The following is a 23140-nucleotide window of genomic DNA, read 5'->3' as shown; positions in this document are numbered from 1 at the left end:
TCATCTCAGCAGGCAGCTCTGATGAGCTCATCTGCATAAGTTGAAATACTCTTTGAGAGGGAGATTGCGTGGGTCACAGCAACTCATCCCATTGAAATACAGACAGAAACATCACATCATTTTATCTGTATCAGTCCCAGGGTTTCAGAACACGAGGGATGAAGACAGGTGAGCAGAATGTCAAGTGGAAAAGGGTTGAACCATTTGCTGCGACTCTTACTCCTCCAACTTTTGAACGCTATATCACTTAAGGATGCAGGTTAAACTTCCACTTCTGCAATAATTATGCAAAATTTGCTTTGAAGCAAGCCTTTTCTTAATTAACACTGTGCTACAGTACAGCTGTTTGACAAAAAGTGCTATGTTGTCGAGGGGAGCTGAATGCAGATTAAGGACCAGCATGCAGTGTTGGATGAATATGACTTGTCTCTCAGAATGATTACAGTCACAGTGAAAGGGAATTACAGACAATGAAACTGATATGTGTAATACCTCCATTCTTCTACATTTTACATACACAAATGATCTATTCAAATGAAAATAGAATGAGCACTGTACCATTCAGTTGTGAAAAATTGACATGCTCACCCTGAGTACTTAAGCTTTTAATTCAATAATTCAATAACACAGCCGATTAAGAGCTTGTCTTCCACCTCCACTAAATTCTATGGGAGATGGTTCCACTTGGCTGAAAACTGTTGGTGGGGAAACAACAGTAAACAATATTGAGAGTGTAGTTTTCATTTTAACTCAGTCATGTCGTTGAACACAGCGTGCATGCCTTTAGGGGGAATTTTCAAAACGCTGCTTTTCAGGTTTATTTGCATTTTAAACCTAGAAAACAAACGTGCAAATAAACGGCTTAAACAGGGCACTATTAGGCAATGTAAACTAGACGCCAGAGCATTTATCTTAAAGAGATTTTAATTTGATAACATGGTTATATAGCCTAAAACATAGTGAGTGAATTTATGTCATGTTGAAAGAATCTTTTCTCTTTTCCAGTAAAAAAAAAAAAAAAAAAATAGGAAAGTGCTGCAATGGGACACGATCCAAAGATGACTCTAATTGGTTTTCTGAATAAAATTTGCTGTCATTTTTATAGGTTTAAATCTGGAATAAAAGAAAAACTTTAAAAGTCATGTTCATGCCTGGAGTTAGGTAGGATGAGAAATGGAAACCTCTCACATCTTTGTGGCAAATGCAGTGCGACCCTGCAGCCAGCAATCAGTTACAAGTGGGGAAAATACTCCCTCATCTCTGAAGCTCACTAATTTACACTTATCTAATTTATATCTTGTTTCATTATTTTGTACAAAAAAAACAAAGTGTCAAAGACAGTTTGTTGTTTTCCTGGAGGATACGGACAGTTGCAAAGGCAATTCGATTTTAATCAAGAACAAGTCGAGGTGCGGAGCTGTGCAGCATCAGAAAATCAGAAAACACTGTCAGATATAAAATCACCATTAAGAACTGCCTCTGAAAAAAACTGGGCACAGCTGTCAGGCTCATGTACAGTGCCCAGAATGATATGACCATGATAGACCATGCCCATGGTATTAGATGAAGACCGCCACATTTCGAAATTCTGAAATCATTTTGTACTAAATAAAATGGTGAGATGAGGTTTTTACTTACACTATAGTTCATTTCAAAAATCCAACTTAAAGAAAAGAACAAAATGATTAGCATCAAAATACACATCATTCATTCATTTTTTTATTTATTTCTAAATACATAAATAGCAAGTAATTATTATTAGTGGCTCCTTAGTGTAGCTGCTTAGAGAACAGGCACGTCTCTTTGTGTTTTCAGAGTAAAAATCTGACAAATCAAATTCGGGGAGCTACCCACTGTGGCAAACCCTTGTGACAAGCAAGCAGCTGAAAGTAGCTTTATTAGTATTTACACAATATTATTGTTGGAGATGACAGCTGTTGGTGTTCTGTATAATCTGTAATAATATCGTATCATTTATCAGTGTATTAATGTTTTATATTAATCAATGTCTACAAAATATTTAGCAACTACACTGCATAAAAGTTCCATCCAAAATGTAATAAGGTGAAAGTGGAAAAGAGGATAATACAGAAATACTTATTTAAAGTAAATGTACATTAGAATTGCACTAATAGAGTAAATGTCCTTCGAATCTTCTCAACACAGTGGTTCATTCCTGTTGTCCGGGCTTAGATGCAGTGGTACTGGAGATGTCATATCAACTATATTGATAGCTACTCTCCAAAGAATGAAATTGGTGGTGGCTCTGCCACCCCTTTATACACAGCCCCTGTCAGGTTAGCTGTTCTCTTTGTCTTCATTTTTTATGGCTAGCTAAACTTGCTGCTTACTGTAGTTTCATGTTTAACGCAGCGGCATGGATCAGGGTATCATTTTTAGGTAAGTAAACATTTTTACCACAATCTGTCAAGTCAGGTTGTTAAAGTTGTTGAGTTACAAGGATGAGAATACAATTTTCTACTTCAGCTTATACATTGCTGTGTCACTAAATTTAAAACGTCCACTGCATGTTTCTCTGTAATGATAAAATGCAGACTGTCTCTTCATGTACTTGTATTTTTTAATAGAATATAGAGCTTTTTTAGTGATTAAAAGAAACAAAAAACTCACAATGATTGTAAAATACTTGTGAAAACAGACTGAGAAAAAGCCAAACAGTTAACCAAATTGATTAATGTGTTGTTAAATTTCTACCAGGCACAGTGACATGGAAATAAATGTACCTGCCAACTTTCACTATTCAGTAATGATTTCCTTAATTTGGATTCAAGGTGCTGTAATGATATGCATGTGTTGAAGCAACAGCAATTTCACAGTTTATTTTTTCTTTATAACAGTGGACAGACTTGACAGGGCAGCAAAGGAGGCATTTGCACAATACTGTCCTTTAATCATTGTTCTGCTCCCATGCTTAAAAGATGTATGCCACCACAGAATGCATTGAGTCCTCATTCAGACTCATGGGAATTAACACTCCTCTTGTTGACCCCGTCTGACAGAAAATTCCCGACTACACAACCGTTTCATTTTAAGTGGTTGTTAAGAAGGTGTTACTAACACATTCTCCTATGGGAGGAGTTCAAATACACGCCAATCTGTCAATCATGATTAATGTTTAACGCCAAGAAAGGATATAGCGAAGGGAAGCGATCCGGCAGGACTTCACACAGGTTTCGCTATGTGCTACTGGGTCATGACATACTTTCCTCACTTTGAATTGGGCAAAAATAGTCCTCTACATGCCTTTTTAGGGACAAAGTGGGCCAATATCTGCATAAAGTGGAAAAGCTAATGCGTTCTGTCATATGCTCAAAAGTTCTCTGTCTAAAAAGCTTCACCCTTTAAGTGCTTTGTCTGCCATCATAAATAAGATGGAAAATAGAGAAAGGAGGCACTAGACAGAACCAGGCAGAGTACAGAAACTTGCCCAGCCTTTTAGAATCAATAGACAGTTTATTAAATCAATACACAGTTTGGTGTAGCAAAACCTGGCTGTCTGACAAAAGTGGTAGATGTTCAAGAAGATTTAAGTGTCATGCAGACATAAGTGCATGATCCAGAGACTTTTCAGACCCAGCAAGCCTCACAATTTTCAGCTGTTTGACACGGGTAAAGCAACAGCAAAGGTGCGGGTGTCACCTTTGCTGTTTTTATAAAACCCACTTTATGTTAAGCTTCTCAGTTGGTTAAAAAGGAGAAATCTCATTAGCATTTACTGGAAGTGGACTCGAAAGTTAATGATGCAGCCAACTTGTCTGGAGGAGGTTTTAGCTGGAGTTAGTTGGGAGATTTCAAGTTTGCATGAGGATGCATACATTAGCACATTAACTACATAAAATTTTCGATCCTTTCTTTGTATAGAAAACCACAATTTTTCTTTGCATTTCAATTTATTACTCAAAACAACTTTCAGATATCTTAATATGTGTCCTGCAATGCGTATATATTTACTTGTTTTTGCATATGTTCGACTGTATTAGCCATGCACCATTGAAATTTCTCAAAGGTGACACGAATAATATTGATCCTTTCTCATTATAGTTCTGCTATCTTTTGGCAATCATATGGATATTACTTTAACACATATCAACCACGTAATCACTGTTGCAGCAGCTGATTACCTCTTCACTCAAACTCGACAGGAATGACTCACAGAACATGACAAAGACCGCTTCACATACGCCCCACCCACACAAGCCTGCAGGGTGCAGAAAAATCAGTTGCCAACTTCCCAGTGCCAGTCACCACATAGCCCCAGAAGTCCTGTGACCGTGTCCTAATGGGGCCAAGAGTTTGGTCTGTTTTGGTGACACAAGGGGAACCGATACAATCTTAGCCGATTTTTAATATTGTGGTTAATCTGTATATATAACTTCCCTTTAGAGCATTTTTATGATGAGTATTGTCAGAAAAAATCAACTCACAAGCCAAAGAAATGCTGCTACAGATGGTGTGAAAAGGATAGGCTAAAGCTACATTTTAAAGTTTACCATTTTGCAGCAATTTCACTAGTATTAAAGCCCTTATACACCCATTGTCCACCCACATAGGTGTTTTTTTACTTGTTTTAGCTGATTAAACCTCCCCAGAGGACTGTGTGGGTGTGTTCAGGCAAGTACTCAACTGACATCTCCCTCACTCTCCTGTTGGTTTTATTTCACCTGTGGGGTCAGTCAGTTTAGACCTTTATGATTATTAGTACACAGACAGTGGGAACATCATGTAATTCTGAGCCAAGTTTTGCACAAAAAGAGATTGATTGGAATAACTTACTCATCAGAGCCTTACTAAACTTGCCATTTCGGACACGCAAACAAATTGGATATAAATGCAAATCAGTGATCAAAGCTCACTTAAATTGGCTTCCTAGTCCAGGTAGTTTTATATCTCATGTAAAATATAACAAAATTACAGAATTGCTGAGACTTTTAAGGGGAAAATAGCAAAACTGAAAAAAGAAATGATTTTAATTAACAGTTTTGTTATTATCTTTTGGGGGTTGCTTGTTTTAATAAGTACTTGAACTTGGATTATTCCTCATTCACCTTTTCTTTCACTGTCTTTAATAGTCTGCAGTGTTGAAAGTAATTGGCCATTTTGACGTGTTTGTTGTTAGTCTGTTTCATTTTTTTTTTCAAATCTGCTGATTTGCTACAGCCTTAGGTATACTCTAATGCTTGAGGAAGAACTCTTGTATTAGTAGCCAGGGATGAAAAAAGCCTGTCATTACATTATACAGCACAGCGAATAAAACATTAAACATGTCTCGCTGTGACTAAATTGAAGTTTTCTGGGTCATCTGTTGGTTGGTAATGAGCAAAGTGACATATTAGTGATAGACTTTAGAGGTTCACTCATTGAAGCAACTGGTACACTTGGAGTAGTACGGCTATGGAAATTGTCCTTCATACTCAAGCACCTTTTTATACTCTGATTATCTGTACTTTGGTATATAGGTTAAGCAAATTTTATGCAGCTTTGACACCTCCTGTTGAGAAGCACTGTTATCGTAAATAAGGCATTTAAGAGAATATCCTCATCCACCTATCATCGTGTTTCACCCAGAGAGAGATCAGTCCGCTGGCATAAAACTATGAAAGGCAGCTGCCAGCAACCCCCTCCCTGTCTGAATGAGTAAAAGTAGGTTAACCATAACACTGTGCAAGTCTGGTAAATATCACAGCGAGCCAAACCTCTCAACCTCATAATGACAGCGTTTGTCTACATGAACTCTTACAGGCCACTTATCGTAGTGCCGTACGTTAACCTGTAAATCAGGTTGCTTAATTTTTTTTCCGTAAGGAACGAGATTTTCAATGCAAATCTGTGTGACCGCTAATACAGCTCACACAGTGGTGTATCAGCAGAGGTAAACACATGTTAAGCATCGGCGTTATTACAGGGGATCGCATTATTGTGGTGTCTGTGATTATGTGTAATCTATTTAGTCATGACACACACACACTTTCATTTACATGTAAACGTATTGATGGATGTTGTAATGCTTTTCATTTCCACTGGCAGCTGTTTGATGATAGAGTCTTGCGAAAGGCATTCATCAACTACAGTACAACTGTGAGACCCGCAAACTGGACATGAATGTCCTGTGGGGCTGTCGTTCCACAAGGAGAGTGTATTTATAGATGTGAAACGGATTCATCATGAATGCCCAGCTAAGGTAAACTGTGGCCCAGAACAGTCTATACTGTTTTAAGAAGTAATGCCAAATCTAATAATTTTGGCAGCTGCAGGAATGCATGACCTTACGCCGGGATAAAAATATGATTTGTTTAAAGGAGAGCATGACAAGGTGCCATGGCACTTGAGTGGATTAGTACAACCCCCTGGGAAATCATCCATTTTCAGCTCTTGCATGGGTTTGAATCTAATTGCATGCAATGCTATTATATATCTCTTCTCAATCCTGTTCAGGATCACTATACATTCTTAACAGCAAAATGATGAAGACAGATGAGATTTATGTAAAAGCTTGCAAGCCCTGAGATTCAATGGGTAACAAAGCCTTTTTTTCAGGAAAGGTTTCTCCTTATTTCATCTGATCTTTTTCTTATTAGTTTAACTATCAAATGAATGCATTGATTTCAAAGCACTGTAACATACAGAAAAGGCCACATGTTATCATTAAACATATCATATTAAATCATATTTCTTGTAACCTCTTGTAACCTCTTCAGAGCATTTCAAGGACAAAAGAAAATACAGGAATAAGCGTCAGAAGTTATAAAATGATTATTTATACATTTTAGACAAATGTGCATTTTAAAATGAATTTGTTCATTAGGCCTTCACTTGCTGTAACTTCCTGTGTAGTGATGGCTAACAAATCCAAATTATCAGCATAGTAATTACAATCATGTGATTGTGGCTGTTGCAAAATTGTCACTGGGCAAAACAAACACCACTCTGGCTTTTATAGAAGCAGGGTCAGAGCAGTTTATGTCAGTGATTTCCAACCGGAGATACAAGTACCCCGATGGGCAATTTTGCAGTTGCCAGGGGAATGAAAATATTAGCTTCACTAATTGAAAAAGAAAAGAAGAAAAAAACACTGAAATTACATTTAAATTCAATGACTGCAGTTGCTTAGCCATGACTTAACAATTACGACTTAAGTCATGAATCAGCAGTAGGAAAAAAAACCCAAAAGTAATGCTTATTTGAGTAAAATAGATAAGTAATGGTCAAAAAGTGAATAATTTAAAACGCCAGCTTAAGGTATACTGACCTAGTAAAAGGTTCAGTATCAGAAGGTAATTTAGCTATTTCATAGAGGTAAAATAGATTAAAGCAAACCACAAGGGAACTATCTGAAACAGAAGGGCATAATCAGAGATCACTTGGAATTTGTACTAGGGAGCTGGCAGGTTAAAGACTGTTTAATGTCCAGCCTGACTGTGTCGGACATTTATGTTCACACACGGACTTCGGTCGCTTAAGGGGATTAAGTGCAGCGCTACTGTGACAATGAGCCAAACAGACACACTTCTGTATTATTTTGTCTGGCTTTAGGCATTGTAACGGTGAGACAAAAAAAGGGGGAGAAAAAAAACATCATGAGGTTATACTGGAAATTACAGCACTGAGATGTGTAATTATGGTCCAGCACACTGTGACAGAAACAAGTTATTAGACTTGTCAATTTGTTATTTTATACACTTTTTAGATTTGAAAGAAAGAAAGAAAGAAAGAAAGAAAGAAAGAAAGAAAGAAAGTAAGTAAGTAAGTAAGTAAGTAAGTAAGTAAGTAAGTAAGTAAGTAAGTAAGTAAGTAAGAAAGAAAGAAAGAAAGAAAGAAAGAAAGAAAGAAAGAAAGAAAGAAAGAAAGAAAGTAAGTAAGTAAGTAAGTAAGTAAGTAAGTAAGAAAGAAAGAATGGTTCTGGTTCTTTTTTATAATAAAACACTGTAATAAGACAAAGTTTGAGGAGTACCTGAGAGTAAGTTGCTTTAACAAAAACAAATAATACATTGCAAATAAAAAGTCTTGGGTCACTAACATCCCCAGGCATGAATTTGAGAAACCGCAGAGAAACTATGCATGCAGACTTTGTACGGAAAGACATGCTGCATAATATAGAAAGGCTGAGGACAAAAACAGAAAAAAGAAGAATGTGAGGGTCAATTTGGAAAGAATCTGTGACCTCTGTGTTCATTCTACAATGATGATAATGGGCCATAATTAAAGTCAAAAACCTCAGAGCATGCATTGTGTCATATCTGCGCTGATTAGAGAGGTTAAGAAGGTCTCAAAGTTGACCTGAATCTTAAATTTGTCTCATTGGAGCACTTTATGGAAGCAATAAAACAGAACCAAAGCACACGTTGTCAGACAGCCAGGATCAATCTTTGGAACATCTTTAAACAGCAACGATACTCCCTCACTTTGTCATTTCAGGCAATAACTGGCAGCCCATTTGAATAAGTAAATGTTTGGATCAGTGGGAGGCTAGGATCGAAACTGTTTGTGTTGGAGTCAAAACACTGTTTGCAATATTGACCACAGAGCTGTGGCTACAGTAAGATCCAGCTCTGATGGTTCTGTTTTGTCCATCTAGTCGATCTTTTTTTTTCTTCCTGAAAACTGTAAAAGAAACGTTTTTAAGTTTTACAAATAGTTCTTTGTGCAATAATTGTTTTGTCAGATGTCCAAAGTCAGATCACGCGAGGTCTGTTGACTGTTTACCTAAAGCTTAGACAAAGCCAAAATCAGAGGCAGCTCATAAAATGAGTTGGATTCCCATTTCAGATGTGCATGCTTTAACTGCCATCGGCTGTAGGCTCCCCATTAGACTGTGACGCAATACCTCCTGTCCAATCCACTTTAATTCTAAATCTCATTGTGCTCTGTCTGCAACAAGGACACTGCAGACAGAAAAAAAAAATTCTAATTGCTCCAGATATTTTAACCTTGGTGATTAGGTGACCGACTCCTCAAGGTCACTAATGTTGCTCATAATAAAAAAGAGCGTTTTAATGAAATGAATCTATCAAAGCTTCACTAAGAAATGTGTGCAGTTCTTCAAACCGTGTACCCTTATCACCGAATCCTGGGCAGGATTTCATGCAATTTGTGAAAGCGAATGTGTTCTTTTCACTATTCCCATTCCTGAAAACTCCATGTGTGGATGAAAATCGCAGCCAAAGTGGAGTTTCATTCTGGCTCAGATGAGGTGAGGGAGCATTTGCATTCCCCTTGATTCCTTACTTCTTCCACCTGTTAGTGAGTGGAATGAAACATAACCATCCAGCATGATGTTTAAATATCAAAATCCACCAGTTCTGTGAGCCTTCCTGCTGCTCTAAACAAACAGGTTTTGTCACTGATTAAAGCCAAATCAAATGAGATTAATATATAAGTATATATGAATACATTTGTTTGAATTAGATTGAAATAGAAGGCCTCTTAGAGGGGTGGAAATTATTGCCATGGCAGAAGCAGCAAACCTGTTTCCAGGTTTTGATTGGTCGACATGCTACTGGAGAGCTCTGCTGGATATGCACCAGAGGTACAATAAATGAGAAACTGAACACATTTCGAGCTGCCTTGAACAAACTGAATGTTTATAAGGAGTTTCCCTTTGGGATTTAGTTCTTGCACCAGAGGGAGAAGTGATTGCGTGGGCTATCGTCATCTTTTTTTCCCCCCCCAATCCATTATAAAGACTCTTCCGTCATATGTGATCCTTTTCCTCCGTCATCTTGAGAAAGGAGATTAGAGCTGGATCTGAATACCATAGTGCATTATGTTGCTTTTTTTTCTTCTTTTTTTCTGTTTATAACCACCTCTCATTGACCTTGATGGAAACACTAGAGCAATTGTAACTTAAGGGGCGGAAAGATTGCTGAAATAGTCTAGCTAAAAGAAAAGTTGGCATGTAATGCAATGACAAAGGTCGGAAGTAGCATCTGAATAGAGGGTCATGTTGGAGTAAGGACACGTGGGGACAAAAAATCTCTTTCCTTTTCCCTTTTTAGGACAGTGCTTTTCTCAGGCTGAAGGAAATCAAAGGAAACACCATGAAGAACCTTGTATGGGAGCCTCACTACTGGCTTCAATACAGCATCTGACAGCCACTTTAAGAACTTTATCTTAAGGCAGTTTTGCATGGAGCGCAGAAGTCTCCCCCCTTTTCTAAGTGAGCCTTTGTTCTACTGGTCTCAACTCCACAATACATTTTCTCTTCCAGTCTCTTTTATCGCCTTTCTGAAACCTGTAATATCATAACTGCCTTTTTTTTCTGCCCAACACTGTGCTAAATTCAGTCTTATACTTGCTACTAAGATTTGATCACCTCATCTTTTACCACTAAAATAAAACTATAATTATTTTGCTAGCTTTCAGCCACTTCTCTTTCCATCGATAGCACACTGATCACTTTAAGCTGTCGTCACCCTCCTGGGGCAGAAATTGAGAGGGAACTCGGCACAGTGCAGAGGCTAATTGCCCATTTCAGTGCAAAAAACCTCATATAATAATATTGCATCCTCTAACAAACTATGCAGTGCAGAATTATAGCGAATTTCAAGCTACAAAACGACTCCGCAAACTGGAGTGTGGTATATAAAAGAAAGGGAAACTATAAAACTATAGCTTACAGCGAAAAAATTAGTTCACAAGATATGGATCATTTATTTTTTCTAATAGTGTTTTATTAGATTTTTTTATTGCATCCACAAAAAAATGGGGAAATCACATATTTATGCAAGTGACAGACAGGAATGCAAAATAATGCACAAAACAAACCAGCACAACCTTGCTTATCACGATTTCGAAAGAGTAGCTGTAACACGCTGTAATTCCCACACAGTATACATGCATGATATGCAAAATTTCCATCAGATATTCCTCCGTGTTGCTGTGTGATGAATTAGCCCACACTTCATGCTGGATGTTTGCATTTCCTGCTCCATGTGGAAGAGAAGAAAAACAAGGAAACAAAGCAGAATAAATTGTCTGTGATTTGAGAAAACTTCCAACTAAATTCCACTTTATGTATCTGTCATGCTTCATGTTGGAATTTTGGAGCTCTCTCACCCCCTACCACCCCAGTCAATTCAGCAGAGGATAACATCCAGAGGAAAGTGTTTTACATGAATGAGTTGCTGCTTCACAGACGGAGTAACTTATCATTTGAAAATTCATGCGAGTACAAAAATCATGACGAGTTATGCGGTTTGACACAGTATCAATCAGATTTTGTTTTGCAGACAGTGTCTTGTGCTTTCAAAGCTATTCTCAGTGGTCAAAAAGATTAAAGGCCTGGTCTACGAGTGCAACTACTGGGCATCGTTTTGCCAAGAATAGACTTCAAGCCTTCAGCATACACCACTCTAACCCTGACAGGGCATGGACATTTACTTCTGAGTGGGGCTCTGCGGTGACAGGCACCAGGTTGTTGGCGTCTTTTGTGATCTGTGTGTTGAAGGGCGTGGCTTTGTTCCAGGTTATCACGCGGATATTTGGTCACATTGGTATATATAGAGTTTTTAGGCTGAGCCATCATCTTAGGCTTCATGTCGTGTTCCTCAAATGCTGCTGAGACATTCTGGGCTAAGCGTGCAAATTTGGCGTGTGTCAAAGCAGCATTCACTTGAATGCCAAGACCCAAGGTTTTCGAGCAGAACAATGCATTGTAATGAGGAAAGGTTTATTTATCTCAACCGGTGGGTGGGAGTGATTTAAATGTCCTAACTCAACTGTGTACACTACACTGTTAATCAAAAGTTTTTTTAAGAAAGCGATGAGCTTCATTGAGACCACATCTCCAATAAGTGACCTTGGTCTGTCCAAACGATCTTTGTTGACAAAGCTGATACGAGTGTCTTGGGTTATTCTGTGAATGAGAGTTCAATCATCACATCATTAATGGGTTTGGAGTGGGGCCAGTCATTCATGACACTCTGCTTTATAGCTTTGCCAGAAATCTCTGTGCTGAAATGAGAAGGTTGTAGATATTTTCTATGGAGCTATTTCCTGACCAGAGGGTGCCTTTGATTAATGGCTTTTTCGCTGCGAAGCCATTTAGGTAATCCAAAAGAATAATCTTTCCATGTCTTTGAAACCTGAAACTGAGCACAATGACCAAGACTGGCTGTCTCCTCCTCACAAATTCCTGGGCTAATTAGTACTTATGTGTGTCAACCAAGATGTTTTAAGTGAATTGTTTTGTCCTTTTGCTCCAGCTTTGTGTTTCCATTTATTATTATTTTAAAGTAACTCAAGAGGTCTTTCTGTGCTGCAGCAACAATAGCCACATGTATGAATAGGTCCTGGATAAATAATGGCTCTAGAGAGGCTATTTTGCATGATTATATTTATTCAGCTCCGGTGGTCCCTTATCCAACAAAAGCAATTTACAGCCATATTGATCATAGGCTCTGTTTTATTAGTCAACAAAATCAGTTTTTATTAGCCTTGGATTTCTTTTGCTTAGGAGAGCTCCGTGTTGACTGATCTTGATTTGTGTGTACTCAAGTTATTGTTTTCTGTTTTTATTTCTTTAGAACTTCATGCCTTCCATCACTCTCCAGACTGTTGTAAAGCTTAATAAAAAAAAATCCCCTCCAAAATCCATCTCAGTAAGTAAATATAACTGCTTCCCTTCAAAGCCTGTTGAGTGCTTCTCTTGACTCACATTGACTGGGCATTGCCTAGGAGACTCAGCCTGCTCTCTACACCACAAGTGTTAACGCCAATTAAACCCCTGGCACCACCCTGTCATTCTCCACATTCTGTGACATATGAGTGATAACACAGACCCTTACCTACAGCTCTCATCTGACGCACATTAAATGGCACTAGACCCTTGCGTTTCCTGACATTTTGCAGAAATCGATTGCAATTTAATCAGTGTGAGCATGCTGCTATCAGCCACGCTTACACCAGCTGTTTTTTCGTGTTACCTGGGTCGAGTTCTCTGTGCTGGGAGAACAAAAAAGACCAAAAAAACCCAACAAGATTTACAGCAATTTCAAACTCCAACAACATGAAATTCTCATTAAATCAACCATAAAAAAAGATCAAGACAAGATCACAGCCTCCGAGTTGATAATAATAATCAGAGATTTGATGTTCCTGTGAAAGCATATTTCCATTCAATTTGCACGCTATTAGATTTATTGTCTATTTTGAACACTCATTACTTCCCTTCTCCCTCCCCTTCTCTCTCCCTCTCTCCCCGCCTGTCTTGTTGTGTGTCTTCGTCTCTCCCTTTCTCTTCCCCTCTGGTGGTAAGTTCAATAATTATCCCATTATTCTTTGAAGTCTTTGTAAAATCCAAGGCTCCCAAACAATCCTTCAACATGTGAATACATGGTCCTTTTAAGTATTCGGGGTCCTACGAGGTAGCCGACAGCTGGAATGCTCCCGCTTTCAAATTCCAACAGGTCAAAATAAACCCCCAAAGAACGTGGCTTTAAAGAAGGAAATGTGTGGAACATGTCGCTTCTCGGAGCTTAACTCATACACTTCTTCTCTGAGCTAAGGTGTGCACCGAGGCCGGATTTAAACTGCCAGAAATTATCTCTGAACTTAAAGCATTGTGTGCCAATTGAATCCTCATAACACCACCATTGCTTACTGGGGCGACCACGCAAACACTCACAGATGCCTCAAGGTAACTACATGCAAACTCTATAGAGCTCAGTTCTCAGATGAACAGACTGAGCTTTCCAAGAGAGCTTAGTACCATTTTCTTAATGACTTAATTGGGTGATAATATGTTAAAAATTTTAATTTGTCTCTATTTTAGGAAAACCTTGAGTTCCATTGCCGGCTGCAGATCCTCGCACATGTGCAAGCACGCACACACAGACGCGAGTTATTATCCACTCATCCTTTGAATTTGCAATTATGTATGCACAGAGTGTCACACAGAGAAATCAGGAAAAATGAATATACCGGCACATGTTCCTATTTCCACGTATATCCAGATGAAATATTGATTATTAATGGCAGCAAGAAACCTGGGCTATTAAGCAGAGTAACATTCCACAAACACACTTTCTCACTTTAATTGAGTAGAGACATTAATACGTCAGTGATGTACAAATGTCTGGGTCCTATCTGCCACTAGGTATTACTCTGGGTTACTGCCTAAGGCGATACAAATATGAGCTGAAAATGAAAGCAGCTCTATAACTGTTTGGATGGTGGATGGTCTGATAAACGTGATAGAAATACTCATGCAGTTCGTGTCGTCTCAGCCAGTGCTCTTCCCTGTTTTATTGCTAAATCCGCATGGGAGCAAGAGAGGTGATGGTCAACTGAATGATCATCGTTGGTGCGGAACATGGGACATCACACCAAGGAACAGCAACACATGTTGATACATGCATGCAAACGCATGCTCACAGTCTTAAATATACAGCAATGCACTATTAGACAGCATGCATGCAAACACATGCTGTGAGGTAATTATCATGTGTAAACAAATGAACGCCACACAATCTTTCCCATCGCTAAATGAATGCAAATATGAGTGAAAGACATGCAACCCCATAACTTATTTAATACAGTGCAGTACAAGTTGGATGCTATCATGACTGCAAATGATCACGCAAAAGATGTGAGCAGAAGCTGTCATTAAAGGCACAATGTGTGTTACCGTGGCAACATCATAGAGACCGCCATCTTTTTAATGCCGTGGTTAGGAACAATCGACACTGCACCCAATCCCCATGTGAATTAAAGGCACATAGCTAAATAAAGCTCAAGTACCCCGCTGCCACACTTTTACAATCCACTGTTTGTCTCTTCTCTTTAGGGAATTCTGTAACAACCTGTTTCTGTGGGGGGAAAGTAGGCAAAGTGTCAACACTCCACAATCAACGTAGCTCCCTGTTAGCTGGGATTTAATTTTAAAATAATCACTGAACAAAAAGAAAAGAAAAAGAAAAAGCAAATGATGAAACTGGTAAATTTTGATTGTCACACTACTACTTGACGGTAATTGTTCGACACAATGATGTCTCTTTTCACTCCTTCACTGACTGATTTAACGCAATCACAAAGGTGACATCTTGTTTCCCTCATTTGCAGTTTCATGCAGTGTCCTTACTCTAGCTTGGTTAAATGTCTGAGCCTAACTCTTCACACTTTGCCATTTTGTACCACAATGACCTCTCTGGCCAAAGTAATTACCTCAGCTCTTGAGTCGTCCAAGTCATAGATAAAGCCCCACAGTGATATTTCTGCATCAGATTAGCAGATTGGCTTTTGCAGGCTTCTGTGACTTACAGAACAGTTGTTCATTCTAGACTAACGTGGTGCTTTCTGCTTGTTTGTTTATTCATTAGCATTTGATCTGTCAGCTGAAGAAGAGTTGTCTTTGGTTTACAGCAGTCTTGTCAGCATGAGCAACCGAGATCAGGTGAATGTAGTATTTAATTAAGACGTGGGTAGGAAGCCTTCCTGGTATCTGCGTACATACAGACACCACACAGCAATTGACCTTAGTGAACATGTCAAGACTTTATCTTGCTCCCATCAGCTCCCAGCAGGAGTTGTGAAGACAGTGAATAGCTTTGCTGCAAGGCAGCTTTTTCATTTCCACAAACAGAGGATTTTTTAAGTGTTTGTTTTGGATGTTATTTTTCAGTCAAGTGAGGCAACATTATTTTATGCTTCTTGTCATAGTGTTTCCAAAATTCCTAAATGCTAATTAGTGTGAGTCATGTTTTTTTTTTCCTGCACAGTCAAATTATCTTTCGCCATGCCTTACTTCAAAATATGTGTGGCAGACTGAAATTAAATGAAATGCATGAAGTTATTTTTAAAAAATGAAAATCAAATTAAGAGTATTTCCACAAGCTTTGCTGCTAATATCTGTCAGATTGAAAGGAAGGAATCACTGCAAACGCTAACTGCATTGTGCTCTTATTGATCAGTCAGTAACCATCACTCTAAAAAGCAAATCAAAATATCAAGACATGCATTTAGACATTTAATGCCATGGCAGTTTCTGAGCTCCCTCCGTCTGCACTCAATTAATTTTGATATTGCCGTTGTCTTTCATATTCATCAAAACTTGTTTTATCATTGGTGTCACACATATTTAATGTTTATAGCAAAGAACAACAAAGGAAGCGCGAAACAGTTCTTTCCTAAGCCAACAGTGACACCTTGAGGCTTTTCATAAAACTACAGCTGGTTTTAGATTGATCGGTTTAGATGGATTGAGGATTATCTCTCATAGTATGATAACATAAACACTCAAATGAAGAGCAATATTTGATGGGAGTAAGAGCATGGTTGCAAGCAAGAAGCAGAAATCAAAATGTAACAAATCAAGAAAAATAAAATAGCTGGTTGGACACAATTAACACAAAAATCCTAAAATCTTAAAATTGTTCCTATAAATTAAACAGTGTAATGAGGGATATTATAGCTTTTCTCTTCTGAACCAAGACACTAAAATTAATTATCTGTTTGATCTCAATTGCTCCCATTGAGCCTGACATTACTTCAGACAAGGACACAAGTGACAAATAAAAGGTCAAATCCGAGCTCTTGAACAACACTCAGGGGATTTCATGGTTTTGTTATGCTGTTTTGGGTATTTCAACTTGGATCCACTTAACCCCTTAAAGGTGGCACTTGGTAACATATTATCATGCACAGTAAGAGTGAAACAGCATACTTCTTTACATTACAGTAATCTGCATTTCATACCATTCTCATACATAATCATTACACAGCAGCACGGGATGAACCCCTCTGCACTGATGTGTCTTTTCTGTAGCTGATGTTGCAAATGTTATGAAATGAACTATGAACCAGTATAAAAATAACAAACACACGACATGCACAAACTAAAAGCACTTGATGTGTGCATTGTTGCCTGTGAGGCTCCCAGTCATACGTTGGTTCCTTAAAACTTTATGACCCACTGCTTCAGACACAAGGGTCACCGCAAATCAATACAAAGCTGAGTCCTTTATCCTGTGAAGAAATATTCCTACCCTGGTGTATATGCTCTGTTCAAGGATGACACTGTCCCCCACACAGAGAGAGCAGAGTGGTGCTCTGAACAGTTTGATGAATATGAAAAAAAGGATGGAAATCATATGGTACTGACTTCACACTCATCGCATTTGTTAGATGATGCTTTTGGACATAGTTGAATATTTCCTTTGATGGGTTTTTTTTTTTGTATGTTTGTTTGTTTGTTTTTTCCCTAGTCAACTATCAATTGTAGAGCTAGATTATGAGAATGCAATAACAGCAATGACGTTAGCGCATTTTAGAGAACTGGGAGGGTAATAAACGAGGCTGTGTCACTGCATGATTCTGCTAACATATATGGATGTGTATGAATTGCAGTGTCATTAATCAGCAGGAAAGATCCATGGTTTGTTGAGCTATTTATATGCCGCCTCTTATTATTTCAACTGCACTTCTCAAATTTGACCAAGAGGTGGGGCTATAGCAGCTAGAAAAGAAAAAAAAAATAATATTTTGGTCCTGATTTTGTTTCTAGTCATGATCAGCAGTATCTATGCTGATATTCGTGGAAAGTCACTGGAGCATTTCCAAGCTGCAGCTTATTCTTTCTTTCCCCCTATGATTTCATCAGTGGGGCCTTAAACTCAGTGATGAGCCCCACTGAGGGCTTAAATGGGTATACTTATTTAGAATCAATATTCAGCTACCAACAGACCATTGATGCAAAAAGGTTAGATGCAACTGCTGACATATTTTGACTTTAAAAAACATAGAGTGAGTCCAGAAAAAACAAATGCGATGAAATAAAAGAAGGAGTAGAATATGCGGTAGATGAAAAATGAAAAGATAAAAAGAAAAACCATCATTAAGATTTTTACAATTTCAATTTTTATAAACATCATATGACGGATGTGTGCTAAAACAAAATAGTCAATAAAGTAAATCTAAGGATATAGTACATTAGAGCGGATATCGTGGATGGTAATAAAAAGATCATTAGATCATTAGAGCAAATGCGGTAATTATGTAAATTGTTTAGAACAGTGGGGATGAAAAATGTGGTGTAGTATGCCTTTTATAAATGGAGCTGCCTGCCACATACGCAGCTGCCCTGGGTGCCTTGGAAACCATGTAGAAGGTTAGAGGTGTCATCCATGATGGCTGATAATGTGGCCAACATTCTCAGCCCACCCCCACCCCACCTCCTCAAGAGAGATCAGAGATACCCTCGGAGGCATGTACACAGACTGCCTGTTGTTAAGAGTGCTTGTAGCCAGAGATGTTTTTTCATGCCCCTACAAACACGCTCACATTTTCTGCTCCAATCTGTCCTTAGTCTGTCTTCCTCCTGTACTAATTATTACTCCCATTGTCTCCGTCATTTAGTTGATCATTTAGTTCATTATCTACTTGGTGATGCAGCATGTCAGGCTGTTTGCGACATCATCATCTTGAAGTCTGAATTTTCTCGTGAAGTGTTTAAGGTGGCCTCTCAAAGTTCCATTTGTCCAGCTCTTTCCCAGCAAGCCCTCCAACCTGAACAGCCGTATAGGTAATTTGTCCCTATCCTCATTGACTAAATTGCTTGTGGAGTTGCAAGTGATTAACATGTCAGGTCTCCTGTAAGTATATTGCTTTACTCCATAAATAACTAACAAGCCCTTTTTGTTGCATTCTATATCCCTGCTGGCACAGCATGCCTGGGAAAGGTATACTACACTATAATTACTTCACAGGTTCTCAAGAATATCATTATTGTTAACCTTATTTCTCCCTAATTTCATTTAAATTTACAAGTGGAATACGCTATTGCTATCCAACTTACACTCATTGGCTGCTTCTTTAGGTAAGTAACTAATATTTATTTATAAGGAACCTTTCACAGACAAGCGGACACAAATGGAGACACAAAATAAAGTAAAATAAATAAATATAATCAAGTCATCCATACTATACAAAAACAAGTTAATATAAAGAATAAATTAAAGTCAGTAAACATATTTTAAAAAAGCCTAGCTAACCAAAAAAGTTTTTAACTTTTTTTTTTAGTCAGCAAAGTCAGCTGAACATAACAGAAGTGGAACATTATTCCAGAGTCTTAGTGCAACAGAATAAAAAGCTCTGTCCCCCCAGTTTTCAGTCTCGTACATGGGACAATCGGCAGACTCTGAGCCTGTTATTGAAGGGTACTAGCAGAAACGTGTTTGGTAAGAAGTTAGAACATTCTGGAGCCTGGCTACTTGAGAATTTTAAAGGAACTCTAAAATCTGTAATTCACATTTTTAATACTTATTGGACCTCAATTTGCCCTCAGAACTGCTTTAATTCTTTCTGACATAGTTGAACAAGGTGCTGGAAATATTCCTCATTTTGTCCAAGTTGACATGATAGCATGAATCAGTTGCTGCAGATTTTTCAGCTGCACATCCATGATCCCAATCTCCTGTTTCAGCACATCTCAAAGGTGCTGTTTTGGACTGAGATCATTGTCGTGCTCAAGAAATGAGTCTGATAAGATTTAAGGTTTTGGGTTCTTAGCTGACAAGAGTGGACTGCTACTGTAACCCATCTGTTACACTGTTGTATTGCTCTTCTGCATAACTTACTGTTGCCCTCCGATCAGTTCAAAGCAGTCCACTCAATCTCTTCTTGCCAAATTTAAAAAAAAAAAAACACACACACACACAAAAAAAAACAAGGACTTTTTGATCAGAGAACTGCTTCCCACTTGAAATTTTTCATTTTGCGTAGTGCTGTCAAGAGATTAAAAAAAAATAGAGATTAATTAATTATGATTTTTAATTAATTGATCTAATTAATCTCTTTTTTAATCTCACCTAAAAATAGCTGAGGAAAGCCCTCAACTTATTGTGGCAGACCAAAAGACTGATATAACAAAGAAAGTGACTTTATAAAGTCATTTATTGTTTAACAAACGTTAAACAGATGCAACCATTTACATACTGTTGTATTCTTTTGTAAAATAAGTGGAAAAATAAATACAAATAAAATCAAATAAATTAAGTGCTGCAAGTTAGCACATCAGAGTTGCTCTTTTCTGAGCAATACAGCACTGAAATTCCTCTGCTTCAGATAATGAAAAATAAAACTGACATTGCAGTGCTGCAAGTTAGCACATCAAAGTATTCTTCCATCACAAAAAAAAGTGCTGAACATCAAGCAATCTATTCTAGTAGGCTACAAATGACACAGCAGCTATGCTGACCACATGTGTCTCATTTCTTCTTCCTCAGCCAGTCGCTAAGACACACCAGCCTGGTAACATTTTCTGGAAGCAAGGCTGCCCTTTTCTTTTGCACTATGTGGCCTGCAAGGCTAAAGAGTCTCTCACAGGGTACAGAGGTAGCTGGGGAGGCCAGGTACTTTTGTGCTAGGACTGACAGCTTTTCATAGACTCCTGAGTGAGCATACCACCACTGCAGGGGACAGTCATCAATACTGATGCTGGGTTCTGCTCTGTAGCGCTGCAGCTCTCCAGACTCAATTCCATCTTCTGAGTCAGAGTCAGACCCCAGAAGGAGTTCGCTCCTCCTCTTCTTCTGAGCTGGTCCATCATCCTCTGTGGAGGGCTGGAGACTATCTGCTCTTCTGGGCTCTGCTGCCTGGAGCATATTCTCCAGAATGGTCCACACCTGAATGAATGAATGAATGAATGAATGAATGATTGTGATTAAAACTAAGTGCTTTTTTTTAATTTTATTTAATCTTGTAAAGAACTTTGTGTTCCATATAATAAATAAAAGTTTGATTTGATAATGAATTGGACTCATTAGTCCAGCTTAACCTTATTGTCCTACCTGTTCCCTCTTTTCTCTTGGAAGACATTTCAAATCCTTAAACCGTGGATCCAATGCTGTGGCCACCTCGAACCATATCTCGTTGCCATTAGCTCGTCGTGCTGCCAGATCCTTCTGGAAGGCATTCTTGAACTTCACCACGTAGGCAGGATCATCATCAGTAATGTCCATGACACGGTACAGATGGCGAAAAGCAGGCAGCACTACAGAGCAAGAGACGTAGGCCTCACCACCCAGCAGCTCTGTCACATACCTGCAGAGGTGGAGAGGTTTGCTAAATAAACCTAGCTGGATTCATTTAAATCAAAGTGTAACTGATTTCCAATTTAATTGTCCTTAAAAGTTCCTTGTTATGTTCATTAATTTTGATTTTACACATGTAACAGTAGTTTATATAATTAAAATGGGAAGGTGTTTATTTGAACTTACTTGCATGGTTCAAGCAGGAGCTCCAGCCTCTGCAGTTTCGCCCACTCAGCTTCGGTTGGCAAGACCAACCTGTGGTTCTGTTGGTCCAACGTAGCCTGGACAGCCTCTCGGTTACATAGGAGGCGTGAGACCATTGCGAGAGTCGAGTTCCACCTGGTGGGTACATCCTGTATAAGTTGATCGCTCTTCTTTCCGAGTGCTACTTGTTGTTGGTTAAGTTCTGTGGTACTCGCAGGGCTTTGTTTAAAATGACCAACAATCTTGCGGCACTTTGCCAGTACACCGACAAAACCACTGCTATCGAGACATACCGTGATGGTCCTCTGGAGAATGTGAGCATTGCAGGCGATGTGCTCATATGGAAGTGCTCTCATAGCAGCCAGCATGTTTGCTGCGCTGTCTGTACCAATGGTGGATATCTTGTTTTCAATACCCCAGTCATTTGCTACCTTGAGGAACTGTTCGGCGCATTTATCAGCAAAGTGCCTGGTTTCTGTTCTCATGACGGTCAGTGCAAATGAGTTGAGGTTCCACTCACTATCAATAAAGTGTCCAGTCACCCCAAAATAGCTGTGGTTGCCAGCTGAGGTCCAGTGATCTCCGGTTATAGCAACACAGTTGGGAGAATCCTCCGCCAAAATCTCAAGTTTGTTTTTCTTTTCGCCGTCGTACATTTTGCTGATTTTGGTCGTTACTGTAGTCCTGCACGGCGGCTTGTATGACGGGTCATTGGACGCAATTTGCAACACCTCTGTCAATCCTTCGTCCTCTACTATATTTATCGGCCTACAGTTCATCGCTATCCACTTGGCAATAACATTAGTCAGCCTGTCGGTCGCAGACTTGCTCATACGAGGGGTATTCTCTAGTTTTGTTTGGCGAAAAGCTTTGCTCTGGCTTGCTATATTGCTAACGTCTTCACTGCTAGCTGTTGCTGCACTCGCGGCTGGGTGCTTTGCGTTGAGGTGATAGGCCAAACTTGAGCTGCTTCGGTGGTAAGCAAACTCCTTCTTACACTCTAGGCAGACCACTTTACCTTTGTCAATGGTGCCGTCGGGGCGTTTATGAAATACAAATTTCCCGTTCATTGGGCCAACAACTCTCAGATGCGCCTCCATATCCACACTGTAAGCTAATCACCACTTCTCACCTTGACCTCACGACGTGACTCCACCCCCAACAAGTCAAGCACAAGGAGCCCAGCACATAAAAACGGATTTTATAACATAGCAACTCTCATACAAAATCAATGACGTCAAGAGATTAAAAATTTGATTAACGAGATTAAAAAACATAACGCGCTAAATAGCATTGTAATTAATTAATCGCAATTAACGCGATAATTTGACACCCCTAATTTTGCGAACCTTTCTCTGTAAACCCTCAACATGGAAAATCCCAGTACAGTAGATCAGCAGTTTCTGAAATGCTCAAACCAGCCCATCTGGATCCAAAAATCATGCTAATTTCAAAGTCACTTAAATCACCTTCTTTCCCTATTCTGATGCTCAGTTTGAACTTGTTTGCCTTGATCTGCTATACTTGCATAACAATCCTGAAAAAAAGTCAGTGTTGTTTAGCTGTTTGTAATGTAACGTCCCTTCTGTTGTAACAAAGGCCTGTCAGAGTCCTGACAGAAACGCTTCTGCCAGACAAAGGCAGAACATTTCACTGGGATACCGAATGTTCTTGTATGCTCCAGCTGGACACAGATGACAAAGTATGGTGCTCCATCTGTAAGGAACATACATCAGAAGCACTACCCATCATGCTCTGTGGCACGGCGCCAACTCTGTTTGTGTATTTCTGACCTTGGAGCACATACACATTGTTAGTCATCATCCTTTTCTTCCAGTTATTTGTAATGCTGATTCTCTGTGTATGTGCATGTGTGTGTGTGTGTGCCTGTG

At 38.9% G+C, this 23140-nt stretch overlaps 1 protein-coding gene across 1 annotated transcript; it reads right to left on the bottom strand.

Annotated features, from left to right (window-relative positions):
- Positions 1-19746: 19746 nt before the first annotated feature.
- Positions 19747-22513, bottom strand: LOC309690274 (E3 SUMO-protein ligase ZBED1-like). Its single transcript, XM_082507255.1, has 3 exons — positions 21231-22513; positions 20802-21054; positions 19747-20636 (listed from the first exon to the last, which is right to left on the bottom strand). Exons 1-3 carry the CDS (start codon positions 22346-22348, stop codon positions 20220-20222), a joined length of 1788 nt encoding a protein of 595 aa, XP_082363381.1. The 5' UTR covers positions 22349-22513; the 3' UTR covers positions 19747-20219.
- Between the last annotated feature and the right edge of the window lie 627 nt (positions 22514-23140).

Source organism: Aulonocara stuartgranti, assembly GCF_965226115.1.
Source record: "Aulonocara stuartgranti genome assembly, chromosome: 16".
Classification (NCBI taxonomy): Eukaryota; Metazoa; Chordata; class Actinopteri; order Cichliformes; family Cichlidae; genus Aulonocara; species Aulonocara stuartgranti.
The sequence above is the reverse complement of the archived record's forward strand: the minus strand, read 5'-3'. Positions and strand labels throughout refer to the sequence as shown.

What these genes read in the sequence shown, in the direction of transcription:
- LOC309690274 (XM_082507255.1), bottom strand. Translation starts at nt 22,348, where the DNA reads ATGGAGGCGCATCTGAGAGTTGTTGGCCCAATGAACGGGAAATTTGTA. An exon ending in CTCCTGCTTGAACCATGCAA is followed by an intron (nt 21,055 to 21,230) that starts GTAAGTTCAAAT and finishes CCACCTCTGCAG; the next exon opens with GTATGTGACAGAGCTGCTGG. An exon ending in CAAGAGAAAAGAGGGAACAG is followed by an intron (nt 20,637 to 20,801) that starts GTAGGACAATAA and finishes TCATTCATTCAG; the next exon opens with GTGTGGACCATTCTGGAGAA.